At 45.6% G+C, this 22,518-nt stretch overlaps 1 protein-coding gene across 3 annotated transcripts in view; it reads right to left on the bottom strand.

Annotated features, from left to right (window-relative positions):
- The window catches only part of LOC138665371 (oocyte zinc finger protein XlCOF7.1-like), a 117,513-nt gene that overhangs the window by 10,493 nt on the left and 84,502 nt on the right, over window positions 1-22,518 (bottom strand). For 2 of the 3 annotated variants that reach the window (XM_069752796.1, XM_069752798.1), the window contains exon 6: window positions 11,377-11,488. In XM_069752796.1, coding sequence (XP_069608897.1) covers window positions 11,377-11,488 — 112 coding nt within the window. The remainder of the gene's footprint in view (window positions 1-11,376; window positions 11,489-22,518) is intronic. The other variant, XM_069752797.1, reaches the window with a different exon arrangement.

The following is a 22,518-nucleotide window of genomic DNA, read 5'->3' as shown; positions in this document are numbered from 1 at the left end:
CATGACTATGAAAATTGTAAATTCACACTGAAGGCATCAAAACTATGAATTAACACATGTGGAATTATATACTTAACAAAAAAGTGTGAAACAACTGAAAATATGTCTTGTATGACCTGGCCTCGACAGTCACCAGTCCTGAACCCAATCGAGATGGTTTGGGGTGAGCTGTACCGCAGAGTGAAGGCAAAAGGGCCAACAAGTGCTAAGCATCTCTGGGAATTCCTTCTAGATTGTTGGAAGACCATTACCGGTGACTATCTCTTGAAGCTCATCAAGAGAATGCCAAGAGTGTGCAAATCAGTCATCAAAGCAAAAGGTGGCTACTTTGAAGAACCTAGAAAATAAGACATATTTTCAGTTGTTTCACACTTTTTTGTTAAGTATATAATTCCACATGTGTTAATTCATAGTTTTGATTCCTTCAGTGTGAATTTACAATTTTCATAGTCATGAAAATACAGAAAAATCTTTAAATGAGAAGGGTGGCTAAACTTTTGCTTTGTACTGTATATTCCGAAACTCCGGGTGAATGGCGAAAGTTCTATGAGGACGCTTAGCTTTTTTGAAACACACAGCGTGATCCCGCACAGAGCCGAGTCTTCATCAACCTTCAGAGTTTGGTTGACGGCCTCAATCAGAGAATCAAGCGTCCTCTGAAAGTCTGGCAAATCCAGATCTAAGGACACATCTGATTCATACTCAGAATCGAGTTCGCTACCAAAGTCAAAGAGGGAGCATGAGAAACGGAGCTCGCGGACGCCATGGCACATGATTGTACGGGAAACGTACTACGTATCTGTTTCCTAGAGGCTTGTACATTTCTATAATTGTGTGCGACCTCTGCTAGCTGACTGTTTCCATGTAGGGGAGGATTGTTGTGAATTCTGTGGCTGAGTTCACTTCTGTGGTCACAAGTGGTATTGCAGTCTCTGGGCTTCCTCTCTCAGGTGTTTTGGTGAGCTCGTTGGCTGCCTTGCTATTTAGCTCCACCTGAGTCTGTCTTCCTTGCTCCTTGTCAATGTTCCAGTGTTGGATCTGAGCTACTGCATCTTTCCTTGGGCCTGCTGCTCTGCTAGATAAGTGCTTCTAGTTTGTTTTCTGTTTTTTTCTGTCCAGCTTGTTATTATCTTTTGCTGGAAGCTCTGAGAAGCAAAGGGGTGCACCGCCGTGCTGTTAGTTCGGCACGGTGGGTCTTTTTGCCCCTTTGCGTGGTTTTCGTTTTAGGGTTTTTTGTAGACTGCATAGTTCTCTTTGCTATCCTCGCTCTGTCTAGAATATCGGGCCTCACTTTGCTGAATCTATTTCATTCCTACGTTTGTCTTTTCATCTTGCTAACAGTCATTATATGTGGGGGCTGCCTATTCCTTTGGGGTATTTCTCTGAGGTAAGTCAGGCTTGTATTTCTATCTTCAGGCTAGTCAGCTCCTCAGGCAGTGCCGAGTTGCATAGGTAGTTGATAGGCGCAATCCACTGCTGCTTCCAGTTGTGTGAGGATAGATCAGGTACTGCAGTCTACAGAGATTCCACGTCTCAGAGCTCGTCCTATTGTTTTGGGTTATTGCCAGATCTCTGTATGTGCGCTGATTACTGCACGCTGTGTTGCCTGATTGCCAGCCATAACAGTACAAGGAGCCTTTCAATGATTTCCAATAGAGGGAAAAAAGAAATCCTGACATCATTTTTTTTTCTTAGCTCTGTCTTCAGTCTTTTTTTTCCCCTAGACATTAGAGTGCTTCAGGACACAGCTGTGGACATGGATATTCAGGCTCTGTGCTCCTCAATGGATAATCTCGTTGTAAATGTACAAAAGATTCAAGATACTATTGATCAGAAATCGATGCTAGAACCAAGAATTCCGATTCCTGATTTGTTTTTTGGTGACAGAACTAAGTTCCTGAGCTTCAGAAATAATTGTAAGCTATTTTTGGCCTTGAAACCTCATTCTTCTGGTAATCCTATTCAACAGGTTTTGATTATTATTTCTTTTTTGCGCGGCGACCCACAGGACTGGGCGTTTTCTCTTGCACCAGGAGATTCTGCATTGAGTAATGTTGATGCATTTTTCCAGGCGCTGGGATTGCTTTACGATGAGCCTAATTCAGTGGATCAAGCTGAGAAAAATCTGCTGGCTTTATGCCAGGGTCAGGATGATGTAGAAGTATATTGTCAGAAATTTAGAAAATGGTCAGTACTCACTCTGTGGAATGAATCTGCACTAGCGGCTTTGTTCAGAAAGGGTCTCTCTGAAGCTCTTAAGGATGTAATGGTGGGATTTCCTATGCCTGCTGGTTTGAATGAGTCTATGTCCTTGGCCATTCAGATCGGTCGTCGCTTGCGCGAGCGTAAATCTGTGCACCATCTGGCGGTATTGTCTGAGAGTAAGCCTGAGCCTATGCAGTGCGACAGGACTATGACTAAAGTAGAACGGCACGAACACAGACGTCTGAACAGACTGTGTTTCTATTGTGGTGATTCTACTCATGCTATTTCTAATTGTCCTAAACGCACTAGGCGGTTCGATAGCTCTGCCGTTATTGGTACTGTACAGTCCAAATTCCTTTTGTCCATTACCTTAATGTGCTCTTTGTCATCATATTCTGTCATGGCGTTTGTGGATTCAGGCGCTGCCCTGAATCTGATGGATTTGGATTATGCTAAACGTTGTGGATTTTTCTTGGAGCCTTTGCGGTGTCCTATTCCGTTGAGAGGAATTGATGCTACACCTCTGGCCAAGAATAAGCCTCAGTACTGGGCCCAGCTGACCATGTGCATGGCTCCTGCACATCAGGAAGTTATTCGCTTTTTGGTACTGCATAATTTGCATGATGTGGTCGTGTTGGGGTTGCCATGGCTACAAACCCATAATCCAGTATTGGATTGGAACTCTATGTCGGTAACCAGCTGGGGTTGTCAGGGAGTACATGGTGATGTTCCATTTTTGTCTATTTCGTCATCCATTCCTTCTGACATCCCAGAGTTCTTGTCGGACTTTCAGGATGTATTTGAAGAGTCCAAGTCTGATGCCCTTCCTCCGCATAGGAATTGTGATTGTGCTATCGATTTGATTCCTGGTAGTAAATTCCCTAAGGGTCGTTTATTTAATTTGTCCGTACCTGAACACACCGCTATGCGCAGTTATGTGAAGGAGTCCCTGGAGAAGGGACATATTCGCCCATCGTCGTCACCATTGGGAGCAGGGTTCTTTTTTGTAGCCAAGAAGGATGGTTCGCTAAGACCGTGTATTGATTACCGCCTTCTTAATAAGATCACTGTTAAGTTTCAGTATCCCTTGCCATTGATTTCTGACTTGTTTGCTCGGATTAAGGGGGCTAGTTGGTTTACTAAGATTGATCTTCGTGGTGCGTATAATCTGGTGAGAATCAGGCAGGGAGATGAATGGAAAACGGCATTTAATACGCCCGAGGGTCATTTTGAGTATCTGGTGATGCCGTTCGGACTTGCCAATGCTCCATCTGTTTTTCAGTCTTTTATGCATGACATTTTCCGTGAGTATCTGGATAAATTCTTGATTGTTTACTTGGATGACATTTTGATCTTCTCAGATGATTGGGAGTCTCATGTGAAGCAAGTCAGAATGGTTTTCCAGGTACTGCGTGCTAATTCCTTTTTCGTGAAGGGATCAAAGTGTCTCTTCGGTGTGCAGAAAGTTTCATTTTTGGGGTTCATCTTTTCCCCTTCTACTATCGAGATGGATCCGGTTAAGGTTCAGGCCATCCAGGATTGGACTCAGCCGACATCTCTAAAAAGTTTGCAGAAATTCCTGGGCTTTGCTAATTTTTATCGTCGCTTCATCTGTAATTTTTCTAGCATTGCCAGACCATTGACCGATTTGACCAAGAAGGGTGCTGATTTGGTTAATTGGTCTTCTGCTGCCGTGGAAGCTTTTCAGGAGTTGAAGCGTCGTTTTTGCTGTGCCCCTGTGTTGTGTCAACCTGATGTTTCTCTTCCGTTCCAGGTCGAGGTTGATGCTTCTGAGATTGGTGCAGGGGCGGTTTTGTCACAGAGAGGTTCTGGTTGCTCAGTGTTCAAACCATGTGCTTTCTTTTCCAGGAAATTTTCTGCTGCTGAGCGTAATTATGATGTGGGCAACCGAGAGTTGCTGGCCATGAAGTGGGCATTCGAGGAGTGGCGTCATTGGCTTGAGGGTGCTAAGCATCGCGTGGTGGTTTTGACTGATCATAAGAACCTTACTTATCTTGAGTCTGCCAAGCGCTTGAATCCTAGACAGGCCCGTTGGTCGTTATTTTTTGCTCGTTTTGATTTTGTGATTTCATACCTTCCGGGCTCTAAAAATGTGAAGGCGGATGCTCTGTCTAGGAGTTTTGTGCCCGACTCTCCGGGGTTATCTGAGCCGGCGAGTATCCTCAAGGAAGGAGTCATTGTGTCTGCCATCTCCCCTGATTTGCGGAGAGTGTTGCAGAAATTTCAGGCTAATAAACCTGATCGTTGTCCGGCCGAGAAACTGTTCGTCCCTGATAGGTGGACTAGTAAAGTTATCTCTGAACTTCATTGTTCGGTGCTGGCCGGTCATCCAGGAATCTTTGGTACCAGGGAGTTGGTTGCTAGATCCTTCTGGTGGCCATCTCTGTCACGGGATGTGCGTGCTTTTGTGCAGTCCTGTGGAATTTGTGCTAGGGCTAAGCCCTGCTGTTCACGTGCCAGTGGGTTGCTTTTGCCCTTGCCGGTCCCGAAGAGGCCTTGGACACATATTTCGATGGATTTCATTTCTGACCTTCCCGTTTCTCAAAAGATGTCTGTCATTTGGGTGGTCTGTGATCGCTTTTCTAAAATGGTCCATCTGGTGCCCTTGGTTAAATTGCCTTCCTCCTCTGATTTGGTGCCTTTGTTCTTCCAGCATGTGGTTCGTTTACATGGCATTCCTGAGAATATTGTTTCTGACAGAGGTTCCCAGTTTGTCTCGAGGTTCTGGCGAGCCTTTTGTGGTAGGATGGGCATTGACCTATCTTTTTCCTCGGCCTTCCATCCTCAGACTAATGGCCAGACCGAACGAACCAATCAGACCTTGGAAGCATATCTGAGATGTTTTGTTTCCGCTGACCAGGATGATTGGGTGTCATTTTTGCCGTTGGCTGAGTTCGCCCTTAATAATCGGGCCAGCTCGGCTACCTTGGTCTCTCCATTTTTCTGCAATTCTGGGTTCCATCCTCGTTTCTCTTCAGGACAGGTTGAGTCTTCGGACTGTCCTGGTGTGGATTATGTGGTGGACAGGTTGCAGCAGATCTGGACTCAGGTAGTGGACAATTTGACCTTGTCCCAGGAGAAGGCTCAGCTTTTCGCTAATCGCAGACGCCGTGTGGGACCCCGACTTCGTGTTGGGGATCTGGTTTGGTTATCTTCTCGTCATATACCTATGAAGGTTTCCTCTCCTAAATTTAAACCTCGTTTTATTGGTCCGTATAGGATTTCTGAGATTCTCAATCCGGTGTCTTTTCGTCTGACCCTCCCAGACTCCTTTTCCATACATAATGTATTCCATAGGTCGTTGTTGAGGAGATACGTGGCACCTATGGTTCCATCTGTGGAGCCTCCTGCCCCTGTTTTGGTGGAGGGGGAATTGGAGTATATTGTGGAGAAGATTTTGGATTCTCGTGTCTCTAGACGGAAACTCCAGTATCTGGTCAAATGGAAGGGTTATGCTCAGGAAGATAATTCCTGGGTTTTTGCCTCTGATGTCCATGCCCCAGATCTTGTTCGTGCCTTTCATGTGGCTCATCCTGGTCGGCCTGGGGGTTCTGGTGAGGGTTCGGTGACCCCTCCTCAAGGGGGGGGTACTGTTGTGAATTCTGTGGCTGAGTTCACTTCTGTGGTCACAAGTGGTATTGCAGTCTCTGGGCTTCCTCTCTCAAGTGTTTTGGTGAGCTCGTTGGCTGCCTTGCTATTTAGCTCCACCTGAGTCTGTCTTCCTTGCTCCTTGTCAATGTTCCAGTGTTGGATCTGAGCTACTGCATCTTTCCTTGGGCCTGCTGCTCTGCTAGATAAGTGCTTCTAGTTTGTTTTCTGTTTTTTCTGTCCAGCTTGTTATTATCTTTTGCTGGAAGCTCTGAGAAGCAAAGGGGTGCACCGCCGTGCTGTTAGTTCGGCACGGTGGGTCTTTTTGCCCCTTTGCGTGGTTTTCGTTTTAGGGTTTTTTGTAGACTGCATAGTTCTCTTTGCTATCCTCGCTCTGTCTAGAATATCGGGCCTCACTTTGCTGAATCTATTTCATTCCTACGTTTGTCTTTTCATCTTGCTAACAGTCATTATATGTGGGGGCTGCCTATTCCTTTGGGGTATTTCTCTGAGGTAAGTCAGGCTTGTATTTCTATCTTCAGGCTAGTCAGCTCCTCAGGCAGTGCCGAGTTGCATAGGTAGTTGATAGGCGCAATCCACTGCTGCTTCCAGTTGTGTGAGGATAGATCAGGTACTGCAGTCTACAGAGATTCCACGTCTCAGAGCTCGTCCTATTGTTTTGGGTTATTGCCAGATCTCTGTATGTGCGCTGATTACTGCACGCTGTGTTGCCTGATTGCCAGCCATAACAGAGGATCCCTCTGCGTCAGACGTGCAAACGCCACGATCCCCGGAAGGAACGCTTTGGCCAGAGAAGTCATAGATTGCGACAGAGACGAGACCCACTTAGGGGGACTAAGGACACTGGGTTCAGTGTCAGCAGGAGGCTCCTGAGCACATTTGGGGTCACATGCTTTGCAAAGCGGCGAACTCTGAGCTTTTTGGAAACACAGACTGGCAGGAGTTACATGAAGTGAAAAAGACTAAGAGTCTCATGGGACTGTTTAGGTACCTGAGGCTGGGACATATTTGCATGAACTGGGGGTGTTGGGTTGCCCCCAAGTTCGTCAGCAGGGATTTCTTTATATCCCAGTTCCGGTTCGGAACTTGCAGCTCTCTGGCGCCCCCTTACCCTCAGGTTAGTCAGTGGACTGCACCTACGAAAATTAGTCGCCAGAAAGGCAGCCTGATTGTGTACTGGCTATTAGGCACTCTTCCGTGAGGGTGATATAACTATTCCCAGCCGCTGCCAGGCAATACACTCATAAACCCCATTCAGTCACTGCCAGCGTCACCCAACCAGCTCAGTACGCTTTGATGCCACCAGCTATTACAATGACTAATAGTGGGTCAGGAGCCAACCCAATCAGGAGCGTAATTTACTTCAGAGGACGTTGGGGGTACGTTTTAGAGCAAGGAAAATGAAGCTTATAAACATTATAACTTTTACTCCAAAAAGAAATAGGCAGTATTTATAAAAGGTATAAAAAATGATATTACAAGATGAGACAATTATAGTATGTACAGAATGATTACAAATAAAATGGGATTAAAGTTGAAAAAACACAGTTCTTTCATATCATGGCTGGCCATGCAAGGGGGGGGGGGAGGGGGAAGGCGACACATCCCAATGCATTAGAGCAGATTGCAGAGTTTCTGTTAGCTGACCTCCTGGGCAAAAAGCTACTCCTAAAATGAGGTCCCATATTTTATACCCTCTGCTAGTGACATCACTGAGGGGCTGGATATGCCCCCCTTGGAACAGTATGGAAAACCTTCTAATAGCTCATAGCCTTCCTAACTCGGTCTGTAGGGCTCGTAGACGGATGACAAAATTATAATTTTTTTCAGCATGACATTGGTGTTCATTTAAGTCTAAACACGATTTGGCTATGTGCCTGGGTTAAGCAGTAATTCACTACATGGATTCTGCTGGTACGGGACATTAGGAAACGCACTGGTGTGTAGCTCTATTGTTGCACATCCCAAATATGTAAGATTCACACCTACACCACTACTTGGGGTCGAGTTATTCCATTTTGAATAACTCTCATACACAAATGGAAGCATATGGCTGTAAACAAAGAACTTGTTTCTGGTAACCACTCACACATTCCTGAGGGAGGGGGGAATGAGTGGTTTAGTATTACACAGGCATTTAGTGCAGGGAGAAGAAGGAGGGGCTGAGGGGGGAACCACAGCTGAAGCTGGTCTTACACTGACCTAATGGATGTAGCATAGCTGTATATATTCATGACACCTCTCCCTTTTGGATTGCACTGTGGAGGCAGGACCTCTTGGTATTCCTCCATGCGCACCTCAGCAGGTTCACCCTGGCGGGACAACCCATCTGTGTTGCCATGCTCGCTGCCCTTTTTGTGTTTCACGGTAGTGGTACTGCTGGAGGGCAAGGCTCCAGCATAGCAACCTTCTGTTGGTACCAGACATGGTGTGCAGCCAGCTCAGGGGGTTCTGGTCGGACACCACGGTGAAGGCGCGTCCGTTCAGGTAGGGCTGCAAACGTTGCAGGTTCCAAACCATGGCCAGGCACTTCTTCTCGATGGTGGAATAGGTCACTTCCCTCAGCAGAAGTTTCCAGCTCAGGTACAACACTGGGTGCTCTTGGTTCCCCGAGTCCACCTGGCTGAGCACAGCACCGAGGCCAAACTCGCTGGCGTAGGTCTGTACCAGTAATGGCCGACTGCTGTTGACGGCTTTTAGCACCAGAGAACTGCACAGGGCTGTTTTCAAAGCCCGCAAAGCCACCTCACAGCCGTCTGTCCAGTCGACTGGGGTAGCTTCTTCCTGGTGAGGTCTGTCAAGGGTTTTGCAAGGCTTCTATAGTTCTGTACGAATCGCCTATAGTACCCTGCAGTGTCCAGGAAGGACATCACCTGTTTCCTGGTCCTGGGGGTGGGCCAGGACGCGATTACGTCCATTTTCGCAGGCTCTGGCCTCATGGATCCCCCGCCTACCTGGTGCCCCAGGTAGTGGACCTCGCTCATGCCCATCTGGCACTTTCCCGGCTTGATGGTCAGGCCTGCTTGATGAATTTGCCTGAGCACCTCCTGGAGATGCTGCAGGTGTTCCTCCCAGGAGGAACTGAAGACGGCAACGTCATCTAGGTACGGCACCCCGTACTTCTCCAGTCCCTGAAGCAGGTGGTTGACCATCCGCTGGAAAGTAGCAGGGGCATTCTTCATGCCGAATGGCATGACCGTGGACTCGTACAGTCCGAAGGGGGTGATAAAGGCGGACTTCACATCTGCCAATATCCCCGGCTCAAATCCATTATGGACAAATATTTAGCGCCAGCTAACCGCAGCTCCTTGATGCGCGGCATTGGGTGCGCATCAGAGGCTGTGATGGCGTTGAGCCCCCTGTAGTCCACGCAGAAGTGGATGGTACGATCCTTCTTTGGTACGAGGACTACAGGTGAGGCCCATGCACTTTTGGACTGTTGAATCACCCCCAGCTGTAATATCTTATCGATTTCCTGGCGCATAACCTGCTGCACCTCGTCGGAGAGCCAATAGGGTGTTCACCATAGCGGGGTGTGATTCCCGGTGTCCACCTTGTGGACCGCTAACTGACTCCTTCCAGGTCTGATGGTGAACATGGCCAGGAAGGGTTTCAGCCTGGTCCGCAGCTGCGACCGCTGGGGTTCGGATAGCAAGGCGCTTACCTCCACGCCCTCGATGGACCCACCGGCCTTGCCTTGGGCCAGGTTGCAGACCGGTTGGACGCAGGCTTCACGTTCGTGATAAGCCTTCATCACATTGATGCGAAAGGCCTTTCACCTACCCCAAGCGTGGTCAAGCGTGACCACATAGGTGACTGGTTTGAGCTGTTGGTGGACGACGCTGAAGCTTATCCTTTGGTACGTGGACGAGCACCCACACCTTCTAACCTACTTGAAAGGTCCGCTCCCGGGCGTTCTGGTCATACTAGTGCTTCTGATCGGTCTGGGCCTGCACTATGTTGTCATGCACCAACTGCGTCAAGGTCTTCATTTTGTCACGGAAGCGCATGACATACTCCACGATGGACACTTCAGAAGGGTTTGACTCTTCTTCCCAGGATTCCCTTACCAACACAAGGGGTCCCCGGACTCGCCTGACATACAGGAGCTTGAAGGGGAGAACCCCGTCGAGGCCTGCGGAACCTCTCAGTAAGCGAATAGCAGGAGTGGGAGGTACCGCTACCAGTCACGTCCTTGGGTCTCAACCAGCATGTGTAGCATCTGTTTGAGGGTACTGTTAAAGTGCTCACACAAACCATTGGTCTGAGGGTGATACACAGTCGATACCAAACGCTTCACCTGCATTTTCTTACAGAGAGCCTCCTTTAGGCGAGACATGAATTGGGTCCCTTGGTCTGTAAGCATCTCCTTGGGAAATCCTACGCGTGAAAAGATGCCCAACAGTGCATTCGCCATCTTATCCGCCCTAGTTGAGGACAGAGCCACTGCCTTTGGGTACCAGGTAGCGTAGTCTACCACAGTGAGGAAGTATCGCTTTCCAGCGCTGCTGGAGATGGTCAGTGGGCCCACAATGTCCACGGTAATCCTCTGGAAAGGCTCCTCTATCACTGGCAAAGGGATCAGGGGAGCCTTAAGAGCAGGCCCTGACTTCCCCACTCTTTGGCAGGTGATACAGGAGCGGCAGTAGTTTGTCAGGGAGAAGAAGGAGGGGCTGTGAGGGAGGGGAACCCAAGCTGCAGCTGGTCTTACACAGACCTAATGGATATAGCAGAGCAGTGTATATTCATGACAATGTTGTACTCCTATGTGCCCCTTTAATCAGGGTTCCCACAGAGGATAGGAAAGGGAGAGAAGAAAAAAAAAACAGAAGAAGGCAGTAGCCGAAACGTGAGTTGGGGCTGGCTCCATCACCCACAAGAGGTAATGTTTGTACTCGATTGATCATCTGTTTTGAATTTCTTGTACTTTCCTTTGTGAAAATCATGACTACATGATTTTCTCTGTTTTGTATATATTACCTTGGAAAGTCATTTGATGTATATAACCTATTTTATACAGCCTGGTGGGTTTTGGTGCCACTTTGTGGTTTCCCACTTTTTAATCTTTCTGTCATTGTTGTGTTTTTTTCTTAACCAATAAAATTTGTATTTTTTTCATTATTTTTGGTTCATGTGTACATTTTTCTTTTTCGGATTTCACATTATTTGTACTGAACCCGATACATGTCCATTTTTTTGTTTTGGCATCTTATCCTCTAACATTGTTGTATTTTGGTTTGTTTTGACATGATGCCATAATTGTTGACTAAAACTCTTTCTCATTCCGTCACTATGTGACTGCCTGCAGATTGCTGAATTGTGGCAGTGATTGGGGTGCACACTGTCTTGATTCCTCAGGGGTGGCGATGCGAGCAGTTAGTCACATGGCCACATGAATGTGATGTACATTTTTGCCATCAGATGCTGACTCCACACGTTTGACTTACCTCCATAAGAGTGAATTGCAAGAAACTGAATGTAAGCAGGTTCCGGTCTATATCCCACCGCAGATACTGTACCTCACATTTGGTCTTTACTCACCTGGCTGAATAGCCACCGGAATTTCTTCCTCCTTGTACTGATGATCACCCTTCAAATACATGTCTTCTATTTCAGCTAGGACTTTATCTTCTACACTGACAAAATCTTGCTGCTGATTCACCGTAAGGAATAAATAAGGAATAGTTTACCACAGACCGCTATCAATACCCCAGCAACATCCCAGCTATCTAATGGTGCATATGTATTAAATGCCATCATGATCAGATCTAAGACACTAAATGTTTGGGATTTTTAAAAAAATGTGAACATGTCAGAATTTAGTAATAAGCACACCTCTTAAAAATATAAACGCACGTCTTGTAGACCTTATCCCAGGAAATCAAATTTACAATGATTTTCATTATAATTTCTGGCAAATATCTGAGTAAATTATAGTAAATTTAAAGGGCCTCGTGTAGCAAAATGTCTTTCCACTAAGTTCCCACCACCATTAAGTCTAGTGATGTAAGCGCTGGAAAAGTAAAAAAGTAACAAATAGTATAGCAAATGTGTAATCACCCATTTACGCTAAAATAGTGACTTAGGTGGAATGATAAATTGCCCCCTTGTACCGTTTTGGACTTTTGGTGCCATTGTTTTGAGGAACGTCAAGAATTATATATTTCTGAAGACTACTTTTTTAAAAATAATTGTATTCAATTCTAAAATGGTATTCCACCTCCACATCAGGAGGAGAGTGTGACTGGTGAAATTACGTCTACTGATATCTGCCGGGTTGTGCCCACAAGCGGCTGGAGCCTGTATGTGTCCTATTCTGATCAACATAAAACATTAATTTCTCCTTTTATTTAAATATCTTTCACCATTTAGTAGTAGAAGATAGAGGGAATCCATCAGCCGTAAAAATCAGGTAAGATAAAGCTTCACATTTATTCGAAAAAGTTTAAAACCAGGGTGTATACAAAATCTGTCCTGAGTACGCTGATACCCCATATGTGGGGGGGACCACTGTTTGGGCGCATGGCAGAGCTCGGAAGGGAAGGAGCATCGTTTGACTTTTTCAACTCAGAATTGGCTGGAATTGAGCTCAGACGCCATGTCGCGTTTGGAGAGCCCCTGATGTGCCTAAACAGTGGAACCCCCCCCCCATTCTAACTCCAACCCTAACCCCAACACACCCGTAACCATAACCCTAACCAAAAACCTAACCCTAACACACCCCTAACCCTAATCCCAACCCTAATCCAAACCCTAATCCCAACCGTAATCGTAATCCTAACTTTAGCCTCAATCCTAACTTTAGCCCCCAACCTGTTATGATTAGGTAATTCAGTACCACAATGGACATAGAAGTCAGAGCACATACAGTGACCTGACAATAACCCAAAAACATAGAACGAGCTCTGAGACGTGGGAACTCTGCTGACCGCAATCCCTAATCCTCTCCAACCACACTAAAGGCAGCCGTGGATTGCGCCTAACGCTCCCTATGCAACTCGGCACAGCCTGAGAAACTAGCTAGCCTGAAGATAGAAAATAAGCCTACCTTGCCTCAGAGAAATACCCCAAAGGAAAAGGCAGCCCCCCACATATAATGACTGTGAGTAAGATGAAAAGACAAACGCAGAGATGAAATAGATTTAGCAAAGTGAGGCCCGACTTTCTGAACAGAGCGAGGATAGGAAAGGTAACTTTGCGGTCAACACAAAACCCTACAAACAACCACGCAAAGGGGACAAAAAGACCCTCCGTACAGACTAACGGTACGGAGGTACACCCTCTGCGTCCCAGAGCTTCCAGCAAGCAAGAAAAAAACAAATAAGCAAGCTGGACAGAAAAAACAGCAAGCAAAAATAACAAAAGCGGAACTTAGCTATGCAGAGCAATAGGCCACAGGAACGTTCCAGGAGGAAGCAATTCCAATACTAGAACATTGACTGGAAGCCAGGATCAAAGCACTAGGTGGAGTTAAATAGAGCAGCACCTAACGACTTCACCACATCACCTGAGGAAGGAAACTCAGAAGCCGCAGTACCACTTTCCTCCACCAACGGAAGCTCATAGAGAGAATCAGCCGAAGTACCACTTGTGACCACAGGAGGGAGCTCTGCCACAGAATTCACAACAGTACCCCCCCCTTGAGGAGGGGTCACCGAACCCTCACCAGAGCCCCCAGGACGACCAGGATGAGCCATATGAAAGGCACGAACAAGATCGGGAGCATGGACATCAGAGGCAAAGACCCAGGAATTATCTTCCTGAGCATAACCCTTCCACTTAACCAGATACTGGAGTTTCCGTCTTGAAACACGAGAATCCAAAATCATCTCCACAATATACTCCAACTCCCCCTCCACCAAAACCGGAGCAGGAGGATCAAGAGATTGAACCATAGGTGCCACGTATCTCCGCAACAATGACCTATGGAATACGTTATGGATGGAAAAAGAATCTGGAAGGGTCAAACGAAAAGACACAGGATTAAGAACCTCAGAAATCCTATACGGACCAATGAAACGAAGTTTAAACTTAGGAGAGGAAACCTTCATAGGAATATGACGAGAAGATAACCAAACCAAATCCCCAACACGAAGTCGGGGACCCACACAGCGTCTGCTATTAGCGAAACGTTGAGCCTTCTCCTGGGACAAGGTCAAATTGTCCACTACATGAGTCCAAATCTGCTGCAACCTGTCCACCACAGTATCCACACCAGGACAGTCCGAAGACTCAACCTGCCCTGAAGAGAAATGAGGATGGAACCCAGAGTTGCAGAAAAACGGCGAGACCAAGGTAGCCGAGCTGGCCCGATTATTAAGGGCGAACTCAGCCAAAGGCAAAAAGGACACCCAGTCATCCTGATCAGCAGAAACAAAGCATCTCAGATATGTTTCCAAGGTCTGATTGGTTCGTTCGGTCTGGCCATTGGTCTGAGGATGGAAAGCCGAGGAAAAAGACAAGTCAATGCCCATCCTAGCACAAAAAGCTCGCCAAAACCTCGAAACAAACTGGGAACCTCTGTCAGAAACGATATTCTCTGGAATGCCATGTAAACGAACCACATGCTGGAAGAACAATGGCACCAAATCAGAGGAGGAAGGTAATTTAGACAAGGGTACAAAATGGACCATCTTAGAGAAGCGATCACAAACCACCCAAATGACTGACATTTTTTGAGAGACGGGAAGATCTGAAATAAAATCCATAGAGCTATGTGTCCAAGGCCTCTTCGGGACCGGCAAGGGCAAAAGCAACCCACTGGCACGAGAACAGCAGGGCTTAGCCCGAGCACAAATCCCACAGGACTGCACAAAAGAACGCACATCCCGCGACAGAGATGGCCACCAAAAGGATCTAGCCACTAACTCTCTGGTACCAAAGATTCCAGGATGACCAGCCAACACCGAACAATGAACCTCAGAGATAACTTTATTCGTCCACCTATCAGGGACAAACAGTTTCTCCGCTGGGCAACGATCAGGTTTATTAGCCTGAAATTTTTGCAGCACCCGCCGCAAATCAGGGGAGATGGCAGACACAATTACTCCCTCTTTGAGAATACCCGCCGGCTCAGATAAACCCGGAGAGTCGGGCACAAAACTCCTAGACAGGGCATCCGCCTTCACATTTTTAGAGCCCGGAAGGTACGAAACCACAAAGTCAAAACGGGCAAAAAACAGCGACCAACGAGCCTGTCTAGGATTCAACCGCTTGGCAGACTCGAGATAAGTCAAGTTCTTATGATCAGTCAAGACCACCACGCGATGCTTAGCTCCTTCAAGCCAATGACGCCACTCCTCGAATGCCCACTTCATGGCCAGCAACTCTCGATTGCCAACATCATAATTACGCTCAGCAGACGAAAACTTCCTGGAAAAGAAGGCGCATGGTTTCATCACCGAGCAATCAGAACTTCTCTGCGACAAAACAGCCCCCGCTCCAATCTCAGAAGCATCAACCTCGACCTGGAATGGAAGCGAAATATCTGGTTGACACAACACAGGGGCAGAAGAAAAACGACGCTTCAACTCTTGAAAAGCTTCCACAGCAGCAGAAGACCAATTGACCACATCAGCACCCTTCTTGGTCAAATCGGTCAATGGTTTAGCAATACTAGAAAAATTGCAGATGAAGCGACGATAAAAATTAGCAAAGCCCAGGAACTTTTGCAGACTTTTCAGAGATGTCGGCTGAGTCCAATCATGGATGGCTTGGACCTTAACAGGGTCCATCTCGATAGTAGAAGGGGAAAAAATGAACCCCAAAAATGAAATCTTCTGAACACCAAAGAGACACTTTGATCCCTTCACAAACAAAGAATTAGCACGCAGGACCTGAAACACCGTTCTGACCTGCTTCACATGAGATTCCCAATCATCCGAGAAGACCAAAATATCATCCAAGTATACAATCAGGAATTTATCCAGGTACTCTCGGAAGATGTCATGCATAAAGGACTGAAACACTGATGGAGCATTGGCAAGTCCGAATGGCATTACTAGGTACTCAAAATGGCCCTCGGGCGTATTAAATGCAGTTTTCCATTCATCGCCTCGCTTAATACGCACAAGATTATACGCACCATGAAGATCTATCTTGGTGAACCAACTAGCCCCCTTAATCCGAGCAAACAAATCAGATAACAGCGGCAAGGGGTACTGAAATTTAACCGTGATCTTATTTAGAAGGCGGTAATCTATACAAGGTCTCAGCGAACCATCCTTCTTGGCCACAAAAAAGAACCCCGCTCCTAATGGCGACGATGACGGGCGAATGTGCCCCTTCTCCAAGGACTCCTTCACGTAACTCCGCATAGCGGCGTGCTCAGGCACAGATAAATTAAACAGTCGACCTTTTGGGAATTTACTACCAGGAATCAAATCGATAGCACAATCACAATCCCTATGCGGAGGTAGGGTATCAGACTTGGGCTCATCAAATACATCCCGGTAATCAGACAAGAACTCTGGGACCTCAGAAGGGGTGGATGATGAAATAGACAGGAATGGAACATCACCATGTACCCCCTGACAACCCCAGCTGGACACAGACATGGATTTCCAATCTAACACTGGATTATGGACTTGTAGCCATGGCAACCCCAACACGACCACATCATGCAGATTATGCAACACCAGAAAGCGAATAACCTCCTGATGTGCAGGAGCCATGCACATGGTCAGCTGGGTCCAGTACTGAGGCTTATTCTTGGCCAAAGGCGTAGCATCAATTCCTCTCAATGGAATAGGACACTGCAAGGGCTCCAAGAAAAACCCACATCGCCTAGCATACTCCAAGTCCATCAAATTCAGGGCAGCGCCTGAATCCACAAATGCCATGACAGAATAAGATGACAAAGAGCAGATCAAGGTAACGGACAAAAGAAATTTTGACTGTACCGTACCAATGGTGGCAGACCTAGCGAACCGCTTAGTGCGCTTAGGACAATCAGAGATAGCATGAGTGGAATCACCACAGTAGAAACACAGCCCATTCTGACGTCTGTGTTCTTTCCGTTCAACTCTGGTCAAAGTCCTATCGCACTGCATAGGCTCAGGTTTATGCTCAGATAATACCGCCAAATGGTGCACAGATTTACGCTCACGCAAGCGTCGACCGATCTGAATGGCCAAAGACATAGACTCATTCAGACCAGCAGGCATAGGAAATCCCACCATGACATCCTTAAGGGCTTCAGAGAGACCCTTTCTGAAAATAGCTGCGAGCGCACCTTCATTCCATTGAGTGAGTACGGACCACTTTCTAAATTTCTGACAATATACCTCTATCTCATCCTGACCCTGACACAGAGCCAGCAAATTTTTCTCTGCCTGATCCACTGAATTAGGTTCATCGTACAGCAATCCGAGTGCCAGAAAAAACGCATCAATATTACATAATGCAGGATCTCCTGGCGCAAGGGAAAATGCCCAGTCCTGAGGGTCGCCACGTAAAAAAGAAATTATGATCCTAACTTGTTGAACTGGGTCACCAGAGGAGTGAGGTTTCAAAGCCAGAAATAGTTTACAATTATTTTTGAAACTCAGAAATTTAGTTCTATCTCCAAAAAACAAATCAGGAATAGGAATTCTTGGTTCCAACATAGAATTCTGAACCACAAAGTCTTGAATATTTTGTACTCTTGCCGTGAGCTGATCCACACATGAAGACAGACCTTTAACCCCTTCACCCCAAAGCCTGTTTTCACCTAAGTGACAGGGCCAATTTTTACAATTCTGACCACTGTCACTTTATGAAGTCATAACTCTGAAACGCTTCAACGGATCCTGGTGATTCTGACATTGTTTTCTCGTGACATATTGTACTTCATGATAGTGGTAAAACTTCTTCAATATGACTTGCATTTATTTGTGAAAAAAACAAAAATTTGTCGGAAATTATGAAAATTTAGCAATTTTCAAACTCTTAGTTTTTATGCCCTTAAATTAGAGAGTTATATCACATAATATAGTTAATAAACAACATTTCCCACATGTCTGCTTTACATCAGCACAATTTTGGAAACATAATTTTTTTTTGTTAGGACGTTATAAGGGTTAAAAGTTGACCAGCGATTTCTCATTTTTGCAACAAAATTTGCAAAACCATTTTTTTTACGGACCACCTCACACTTGAAGTGACTTTGAGGGGTCTATATGACAGAAAATGCCCAAAAGTGACACCATTCTAAAAACTGCACCCCTCAAGGTACTCAAAACCACATTCAAAAAGTTTATTAACCCTTCAGGTGCTTCACAGGAATTTTTTGAATGTTTAAAAAAATTGAACATTTAAAGGCAACCTGTCACCTGAATTTGGCGGGACTGGTTTTGGGTCATATGGGCGGAGTTTTCGGGTGTTTGATTCACCCTTTCCTTACCTGCTGGCTGCATGCTGGCCGAAATATTGGATTGAAGTTCATTCTCTGTCCTCTGTAGTACATGCCTGCGCAAAGTAATCTTACCTTGCGCAGGCGTGTACTATGGAAGACAGAGAATGAACTTCAATCCAATATTTCGGCCAGCATGCAGCCAGCAGGTAAGGAAAGGGTGAATCAAACACCCGAAAACTCCGCCCATATGACCCAAAACCAGTCCCGCCAAATTCAGGTGACAGGTTCCCTTTAACTTTTTTTTTCACAAAATTTTTACTTCAGGTCCAATTTGTTTCATTTTACCAAGGGTAACAGGAGAAATTGGACCACAAAAGTCGTTGTACAATTTGTCCTGAGTACGCCGATACCCCATATGTGGGGGTAAACCACTGTTTGGGCACGTGGCAGAGCTCGGAAGGGAAGGAGCGCCATTTGACTTTTCAATGCAAGATTTGCTGGAATTGAGATCGGAGCCCATGTCACGATTGGAGAGCCCCTGATGTGCCTAAACAGTGGAAACCCCCACAAGTGACCCCATATTGGAAACTAGACCCCCCAAGGAACTTATCTAGATGTGTTGTGAGAGCTTTGAACCAACAAGTGTTTCACTACAGTTTATAACGCAGAGCCGTGAAAATAAAAAATATTTTTTTTCCACGAAAATGATATTTTAGCCCCCACGTTTTTATTTTCCCAAGGGTAACAGGACAAATTAGACCCCAAAAGTTGTTGTCCAACTTGTCCTGAGAACGCTGATACCCCATATGTTGGGGGGAACCACTGTTTGGGTGCACGGCAGAGCTCGGAAGGGAAGGAGCGCCATTTGAAATGCAGACTTAGATAGATTGGTCTGCAGGCGTCATGTTGCATTTGCAGAGCCCCTGATGTACCTAAACAGTAGAAATCCCCCACGAGTGACCCCATATTGGAAACTAGACCCCCCAAGGAGCTTATCTAGATATGTTGTGAGAGCGTTGAACCAACAAGTGTTTCACTACAGTTTATAACGCAGAGCCGTGAAAATAAAAAATATTTTTTTTCCACGAAAATGATATTTTAGCCCCCACGTTTTTATTTTCCCAAGGGTAACAGGACAAATTAGACCCCAAAAGTTGTTGTCCAACTTGTCCTGAGAACGCTGATACCCCAAATGTTGGGGGGAACCACTGTTTGGGTGCACAGGAGAACTCGGAAGGGAAGGAGCCCTGTTTTACTTTTTCAAAGCAGAATTGGCTAGAATTGAGATCGGACGCCATGTCGCGTTTGGAGAGCCCCTGATGTGCCTAAACAGTGGAAACCCCCAATTATAACTGAAACCCTAACCCCAACCCTAACCCTAGCCCTAACCCTAGCCCTAACCCTAGCCCTAACCCTAGCCCTAATGGGAAAATGGAAATAAATACATTTTTTTACATTTTATTATTTTTCCCTAACTAAGGGGGTGATGAAGGGGGGTTTGATTTACTTTTATAGCGTTTTTTTGGCGGATTTTTATGATTGGCAGCTGTCACACACTAAGAGACGCTTTTTATTGCAAAAAATAGTTTTTGCATCACCACATTTTGAGAACTATAATTTATCCATATTTTGGCCCACAGAGTCATATGAGGTCTTGTTTTTTGCAGGACGAGTTGACGTTTTTATTGGTAACATTTTCGGGCAGATGACATTTTTTGATCGCTTTTTATTCCGATTTTTGGGAGGCGGAATGAACAAAAACCAGCAATTCCTGAATTTCTTTTAGGGGGGGCATTTATACCGTTCCACGTGTGGTAAAATTGATAAAGCAGCTTTATTCTTCAGGTCAGTACGATTACAGCGATACCTCATTTATGTAATTTTTTTTATGTTTTGGCGCTTTTACACAATAAAAACTATTTTATATAAAAAAATAATTGTTTTTGCATCGCATTATTCTGAGAGCTATAACTTTTTTATTTTTCTGCTGATGATGCTGTATGGCAGCATTTTTTTTGCGGGACAAGATGACGTTTTCAGCGGTACCATGGTTATTTATATCCGTCGTTTTGATCGCGTGTTATTCCACTTTTTGTTCGCCTGTATGATAATAAAGCAATGTTTTTTGCCTTGTTTTTTATTTTTTTTTTTTGCGGTGTTCACTGAAGGGGTTAACTAGTGAGATAGTTTTATAGAGCGGGTCGTTACGGACGCGGTGATACCAAATATGTGTACATTTATTGTTTGTTTGTTTTTTTTACATAAATAAATGGATTTATTGGGAAATGTTTTTTTTTTTTTTTTACTTGGGGATTTTTTTTTTTTTTTACACATTCTATTTTTTTTTTTTTTACTTTCTAACATTTTCCCAGGGTGGGACATCTCTGTATTAGATCAGATCGTTGATCTGACACTGTGCATAGCACACTGTCAGATCAACGATCTGACAGGCAGTTTAGCAGGCTTTCCAGCGCCTGCTCTCAGCAGGCGCCGGCTAGCCAGGTCATTTCATGACCCGGAAGGGGTCCGGCGGCCATCTTGGATCCGGGGACTCCTTCCGGGTCACCGGAGCAACGCGATCTCATTGCGTTGCTCCGGTGGGAGAGCGCAGGGAGCCCCCGTCCCTGCGCGATCCCCCTCTATGCCGCTGTCACTACTGACAGCGGCATCAGAGGGGTGAAATGCCCGCGATCGGCGATAGCGCCGATCGTGGGCATTACTGCGGGGTGTCAGCTGTCATATACAGCTGACACCCGCACCCGATCACCGCGGCCCTCAGCGCGAGACCGCGGTGATCGGTGCGCCGTACTAGTACTGCTGCTGGCACAAATGCAGTGCCGGCAGCGCAGTACTAGTACGGCGCATGGCGCGAAGGGGTTAATGTCCATCGCTACACCTGTGTCCTGAACCACCCAAATGTCTAGGGGAAAAAAAAGGCAAAACACAGTGCAGAGAAAAAAAAATGGTCTCAGAACTTCTTTTTTCCCTCTATTGAGAATCATTAGTACTTATGGCTTCCAGTACTGTTATGATTAGGTAATTCAGTACCACAATGGACATAGAAGTCAGAGCACATCCAGTGACCTGACAATAACCCAAAAACATAGAACGAGCTCTGAGACGTGGGAACTCTGCTGACCGCAATCCCTAATCCTCTCCAACCACACTAAAGGTAGCCGTGGATTTCGCCTAACGCTCCCTATGCAACTCGGCACAGCCTGAGAAACTAGCTAGCCTGAAGATAGAAAATAAGCCTACCTTGCCTCAGAGAAATACCCCAAAGGAAAAGGCAGCCCCCCACATATAATGACTGTGAGTAAGATGAAAAGACAAACGCAGAGATGAAATAGATTTAGCAAAGTGAGGCCCGACTTTCTGAACAGAGCGAGGATAGGAAAGGTAACTTTGCGGTCAACACAAAACCCTACAAACAACCACGCAAAGGGGGCAAAAAGACCCTCCGTACCGACTAACGGTACGGAGGTACACCCTCTGCGTCCCAGAGCTTCCAGCAAGCAAGAAAAAAAAAAAATAAGCAAGCTGGACAAAAAAACCAGCAAACAAAAATAACAAAAGCGGAACTTAGCTATGCAGAGCAACTGGCCACAGGAACGATCCAGGAGGAAGCAAGTCCAATACTAGAACATTGACTGGAAGCCAGGATCAAAGCACTAGGTGGAGTTAAATAGAGCAGCACCTAACGACTTCACCACATCACCTGAGGAAGGAAACTCAGAAGCCGCAGTACCACTTTCCTCCACCAACGGAAGCTCATAGAGAGAATCAGCCGAAGTACCACTTGTGACCACAGGAGGGAGCTCTGCCACAGAATTCACAACACCAACCCTAACCTTAACACTAACTGGAAATTAATACATTTTTTTATTTTATTATTTTTCCCTATTTAAGGGGGTGATAAAGGGGGGTTTGATTTACTATTTGTAGCGGGGGTTTAATGTTTTGCAGCTGTCACGCACTAAAAGATGCTTTTTATTGCAAAAAATAGTTTTTGAATCACCACATTTTGAGAGCTATAATGTTTCCATATTTTGGCCCACAGAGTCATGTGAGGTCTTCTTTTTTTGCGGGACAAGTTGACGTTTTTATTGGTACCATTTTCGGGCACGTAACATTTTTTGATCACTTTTTATTCTGATTTTTGTTAAGGAGAATGACCAAAAACCAGCAATTTATTAATTTCTTTTGAGGGGCGTTTATACCGTTCCACGTGTGGTAAAATTGATAAAGCAGTTTTATTCTTCAGGTCAGTACGATGACAGCGATTCCTCATTTATTTTTTAAATGTTTTGGCGCTTTTATACAATAAAAATTATTTTATATAAAAAATA

Source organism: Ranitomeya imitator, chromosome 2 (genome assembly GCF_032444005.1).
Source record: "Ranitomeya imitator isolate aRanImi1 chromosome 2, aRanImi1.pri, whole genome shotgun sequence".
Classification (NCBI taxonomy): domain Eukaryota; kingdom Metazoa; phylum Chordata; class Amphibia; order Anura; family Dendrobatidae; genus Ranitomeya; species Ranitomeya imitator.
Note: the sequence above shows the minus strand (reverse complement) of the source record. Positions and strands in the feature narration are given on the sequence as shown.